At 39.6% G+C, this 6,035-nt stretch overlaps 1 protein-coding gene across 1 annotated transcript in view; it reads right to left on the bottom strand.

Annotated features, from left to right (window-relative positions):
* RPL7 (ribosomal protein L7) overlaps positions 1-5,582 on the bottom strand; it is a 6,453-nt gene extending 871 nt beyond the window's left edge. Inside the window, exons 1-5 of the mRNA XM_035890112.1 lie at positions 5,361-5,582; positions 4,699-4,865; positions 3,914-4,051; positions 3,433-3,542; positions 2,198-2,408 (exon numbers count right to left, since the gene is read on the bottom strand). Coding sequence (XP_035746005.1) covers positions 2,200-2,408; positions 3,433-3,542; positions 3,914-4,051; positions 4,699-4,865; positions 5,361-5,567 — 831 coding nt within the window. The 5' untranslated portion in view covers positions 5,568-5,582 and the 3' untranslated portion in view covers positions 2,198-2,199. The remainder of the gene's footprint in view (positions 1-2,197; positions 2,409-3,432; positions 3,543-3,913; positions 4,052-4,698; positions 4,866-5,360) is intronic.
* Positions 5,583-6,035: the final 453 nt, after the last annotated feature.

Below are 6,035 nucleotides of genomic sequence, written 5' to 3'. Positions count from 1 at the left end.
ATAGAAAGAGCAGGAGACAAGAACAATCAGTTATCTCAGCTTTACACCAGAAGCATGCTTGTTTGCAGTCCAAGCAGAACGACTAACTGCTTATCACCATAAACCAAGGAACTGCAAGGTCGCTTCCTAAATTGGAAGGTGGAGTAAAGCCCTGATGGCTGCTGCTTACATCAGGTGCTGAGCTATAAGTCCACTGAAAAACAGAAGCAACCAGCTGAATATCCCCTGGTTTTTCCACAAATATACTACTCCTCACAGGCATTTATAGCTACTGCAACAATGAACTAAGAAGCTTCCCTCCTGTAGGAAGGCTCCTGAAAACTGAAGGCTACCAGTTTCCTTCTGGTGTTCATCAGTGAAGGTGGAGGAGAAAGGATATACACTGGCAGAAAAGCGGCAGGGTTTCAACTGAAAATAGCAGTTTCCATCTTATGCTCAGAAACCAGACAGGAGCGTAAAGTGAAAGTAGTTTTGATCAATCTTGGTTATGAAGTCTCATGCACTAACTTAAGAGAAACATCTTCCAGCACTGAACTTGTAACACTTTGTGCCACCACCAGCAGATTTTCTAGAAGAATGCTAGTACAAGTAATGTAACATCACCCCAGGCACCAAACATCACAGCAATTCTGCTTCTCAAAGTTATCCATTTCTTTCCATAGTTGAGCTAAAAAGCTTTACAAGAACACTGTCCCCAGTAAGCAGCGATTTTCCTAAAGCCAACTTTCCACATGCCATGTAACCAGTGCTTCAGAACTCTGCTGCTTCACAGATGGAGACAACAAAGAACACACAAAAAGCTTGGGGGAGTAGAAACTGAGGAAGAACAGGCTACAAAAAGAACTTAAGAAAAAAAAGCTGTCAGAAAGATATTTCATAGGTCTCCTTTAGCTCCCTGGACAGACAGCAGACCTCAATGAGCAAAACTTGCTATGCTTTGTTGGCTATAAAAACATTTTTAGAAGGCTTGGGGGGGCTGATGTGGAAGACTACTTTCCTCCTTTCAGTATATTCCATTTCTGAGAACACATACAAACAGCAACTGCACCTGTTTAAAGCTGTAAAGTCACATCACTACCCATTATTTTTTTTTTATTAACCAACCCTCTGGAAATTAGAAACTCCAAAGTAAACTGCACATCTGTTTTCCTAAAAAGCCAACCAATGCCCGCCCCCTCCAAATAAACAAACCAAACCCCAACCAAAGAACCAACCAACCAAAAAACTTTCTTGCCTCTGGAAGAATCAGTTTGGGGAAAATCGGGTCTTTGCCCATTATTCTTTCCAAGCATTCTAAAACAACAAAGTTTTCTTAAATTCCAGCATATCTGTCATACCAAAAAGGCATTTATCCTTGACTGAAAATAAGATATGGGCAACACCAAAGCTAGTTTAGTGTGTAAAAGAGGTGGAAAAAACAATGGGAGTTATGAGAACTCTGAAAAAACAGTTTTGGCTTTGAATGGCAGAGATTTCTCATCAAAGCAGGAACAGCAGAGTGACAATAATAGATAATAAAACAGATTGTTTGAACTACATACTAACTTCATGACTCAGCTGTCACTGTCAAACTGCCTTAAGTGTTAATAAACCTTCCCATTTCTACAGGATAGACTGTTCAAATGGGCAAATTAACCTTTCAAAATTACTATCTTGGTCATGTTACCATGAAAGCTTAAATTGAATCATTTGGAAGCTTGAACAAGCTGAAAACTTAGACCATTAAAATGGCCTAAATTGATAATGTAATTTCTCCCAGTCCTAAACAGGCTTTTACAGCAGAAACCAGACAATCTGAAAAAACACTGTACTTGCAATCACAAGACTTTGTATTATATTAAGAATTCATTAATGAGGGCTGAAGATTTTAGTCAAGTTCTCCAGGCTTCCCATCATAAAACCCAAATAAGGTTTTGAAACAAGTTACTGGTAAATGAAAAGTAAGTTACTGCTAGTGTTTATACTTCCTAAACAGATCAGCTATAACAAAGCCTTAATTTTTTCACAAATGTTTAACCTTTAGTAAAACTTCAAAAATAAAATCAGAGCACAGTATTGTCCAAGTAGCTTTTAGCTGTAGGTACCACCCAAGCATGAGTGAATATTTATTAAGCCTGAATGTTCAGCCAGTAATGGCAGCAGCTTACATAGCTGACAGAGAACAGTGGACAGTTATTAATCTTTGGTAGTATCTCACCATTAGTTCATTCTCCTTATGAGTCTGTTGATCTGATCTTCTCTGTTACCAGCATCTCCACCTTCCACGAAGTGGATAGTTTTCTTCTTCATTCCACCCCGAGGAGAGGATAACTTGAAGGGCCAAAGGAAGTTGTTCACAACTTTGAAGTTCTTGCCAACAGTGTAAATTTCATGGATCACATCTTCCATGCAGATGATGCCAAGCTTTCCTAAAAATCAGAAACAACATTTTCAGAAGGGCTACAGAGCCACTGGAACTCAGAACCCACTCTGTCACGACACCCAATGACTGACTTTTCCAATTAAAATGGATTAGCTGCAGCCAACTGAACATTATTTAGCTGTTACATTTGGCAAGAAGCATCAGTTCCAACTGTTGAGTATTTGTAGCCAGCAGTAAGGAACAACAAAATACAAACCCCACTTAGTGAATCTTAAGAAAACAGACTGTGTTCTTTGAAGAAAAGCTAGATGAAATACACTTAAACCCTAGTTATGTGGAGCTCAGAGAAATTCACTGAACTACTTAGGCTGTTGAATAATGCCAGAGTGTGTTTTCTTAATGCCTTTCCAGAGTCTTCAGTGACATGTTATGAGTTAACTGCTTGTAAAATACAGAGCTAAAAAGGAAAATTATTATAGCATTATCTATTGCACTGGAAAAAGAACAAACATGACACAGTCAAATCAAGCACCAAAAATGGGAGACAATCGGTGTTTGCTTTCATTCCTGGCATCACTGGAAAAGCAAAGGCCCCCTAGAGCAGTCCATTTCCTGACAACTCACCACCATGCTTTGTTTTTACTAAATACAACAAATGTCTTTTACTAGCCAGTTCTTCTGACAGAAAGTTTAAAAAGTCTGTTTACCAGACCACGAAGGTCTAAGACACAAACAATGTCTAATACTAGATTTGAAACTTCAGAGCTATGTATGGTCAGCTTCTTTCCTGCTGCAGCACCTTTTCATTACTGAAGTATTTACTGACCTATTAAAGGTCAAGGAGTTTACATTTAAAATGCTAAAATTGGATTCTTTACAGAGATTTTCAATACGTTATAATGAAAGTTACTTCCAGCTTGCTTTGTATTAAGCTATAAAGACAGAAATAGATATTATTAACCAATCACTACTATTCTCCAGCGAGAAATAAGGACAGTTGTCCAGCTTAGCATTACTCATGCAAACGCAACAAGTTGGTTTCCTGTTTTGTAAAGAGAAGCAGTATTTACCAAGGCGTTTCTGAATCAGGGAATTATCAGTTAGAGCAATGCGCTGCTTGTTGATCTTGCCATAACCACGCTTGTAGATCAACTCATGCACAGACTTCAGATTGGGATAACTGAAACGGTCAGTAAAAAAAAAAAAGTAAAAATTATTAGTCTTTGCAAATCACCTTCCAAATTAACATCCCCACATGAAACTTCCATAACAAACAATTTAAGATCATTTCAGCATGTCCCAATTGTAAATACAAAAGCGACAGAGAAGCAAGTCTTACTTATACCGAGTTCCGAACACCACCAGTATGAGAGAGTAATCGCATCTAGAAAGCATTGCCTTTTAAAACAGTGCCTTAGTCACGTTTCCAATTCAAAGCAGGGAAAGCACACAGAAGGTATAAAGACATTTTGAACACAAGGGAAACCTGCAAGTCTAGCATAGCAAAATGCAAAAGGCACCTGGCTGGATAAAACTGGCCGTTTCACTCACCCCCATGCAATATAGGGTTCAACGATCCGCAACATGTTGATAGAAGCTTTGTTGAGTTTTACAAACGTGCCATTAAAAATCTGACGCAGGCGAAGGAGCTGCAGCACCTTGCGGACCTTGGGGCTGACACCATTGGTACTAGAGAACATTGGAAAAAAGCCTCAATTATCTACATCCCAGTACTAAGTATCAGGTTAAAAGAGCCCACAATAGTATTGTTCCCGTATGAAACTCATCACTGTTTTAATGATTACAGAAAGCAAGCTCAGTAAATTACTTACTACCACCATGTATTTCAGTGTTAAGTAGATCTATTTCTATGGAAAGAATTGAAATAAGCATTATACTGAAACAATTTATAACTATCCTTGTGCTCTCCTGAACATAATTCTCCCGATCACACCTTTTGTTGGTGTCCTCTGATGCTTTACCAAAGGAGAGTTAAACAAACGTGTCAAACAACGCTTAGTAAAATGTTAGGGGATACTGGCACGTAATTTTATCAAGATGAAGGTGAAACAGAACAACTGTCTGCATGTATTTGTAGCCTTGCCGCCTTCTTAAAAATCAGGGGTTTCTAAAGACAGTAGACATAGCCAGCATCATGATTTTGCACTTAATTAAATAACCCTCTGGTGCATGTACAACGTTACTGCCAACGAGTTCCCAACCCACCAGCGGAAGGCTTGGTTTTATTTACATATTTAAGCCCTCAAAACAGATACAGGAAAGCCAATTTCAGTGCTTTTGAACATAAGACTGTTTACATCTGTATTCAATCTCACCCTCTTATCCTGATCACAAATGCCAGTTTCGGTTCTGCTGGAACGTAGTAATTGCCAGCTTTTCGGGCCATCCTGGCCATACGGATCTCCTGTCTATACATGTGCCTGTACTCCTTGTGGTAAGCTTGGGCTCTCGCATAGATGAGTTTTCTTTGTGCCTTACGGAACTGAAATAAATTGAAAATTCCTTAAGGTTATACAGTGCTTTTTTAACCCATGAAAGTCACCTTCAAATGACACAGCGTATTCTAGAACTTCCTACAAATAGCACGGATTAAAGGAACATCAAGACCCATTTCATGGGCTTTAGAATCACTCTCGGTGACATTTTAGAGAACCTGGAAAACTGCTATGCAGCAGTGCTGCTTTACTTTCAACAACGTTATCACGCATCAAGCTTACACTCACAAAGCCTACAACCTCTTGCCTTGTAGAAGACTAACTTTAATCTTATATACACTGTACACTTTGCCCTTGCTCTGCCCAGAACTGGTTTGTTATTGACAAAAAAAAAAAAGCAGCATATTTTAGTCCAAAACATTAAGAAAACATCAACATGCTAGACCTAAATACTGTAAACTTCTGTGCTGTATTACATCAGCAGCAGCAGCTGATACTGCAACAGGTAAGCAATTCGAGTTAAGGAGTCATGAAATATTTACCTTTTTTATAGCCAACATCTTCTTCTGACGTTTGGCTTTTATAGCTGCATAAGCCTGCCGTTTTTTCAGCAGGCTTTCCGGTACAGATGGCACCTTCTTTGCTCTGAATGAAGACAAAAAAAAAACCCCTTTTAGCTGATATGAAGACACTGAGCTTTTAGAGTAACACAAGACAAACATCACCATGAACTCTTTAACACGATGCATACGCAAGCCTCTCTGCCTCCAGCCAGTTCATGGAGGCATATTCCCTGTTCCCACTGTCACTAGGCCTCAGTCCAGCCTGATCAGATCACGTTTTACACTGGACAAGGCAGTCCAACAGACCAGCTGTGGAGGTCGCACACAGCCTACACACACAACTGCAAAGACTGAGACCACTTGAGCAATAGGAAGTTTTTACCCTACTTTGCTACAACCCCATTTGTAATAAAAGAACGTCTGTTTCAGGCGCATCTCTTTCGACTTAATAAACGTTTCAACCGATGCTTTTAAGAGAAAAACTAGTTTGGTAATGTTCCGAAATTTATTTCACAGGACTTAAAACTTACTCGGATTTTAAACTCTCAGAAGCGACAAAACTTGCAGGACCCGTGTTTATAGAGCCGTGATTACCCGGGCAAGCTCCCAGCCTAAGCGTACTTTCGGCGCAGCCTGGCGCAGCGCTGACCGCCC

Source organism: Egretta garzetta, unplaced genomic scaffold (genome assembly GCF_000687185.1).
Source record: "Egretta garzetta isolate BGI_Z169 unplaced genomic scaffold, ASM68718v1 scaffold251, whole genome shotgun sequence".
Taxonomy (NCBI): Eukaryota; Metazoa; Chordata; class Aves; order Pelecaniformes; family Ardeidae; genus Egretta; species Egretta garzetta.
This window is presented reverse-complemented; position numbering and strand designations above follow the sequence as displayed.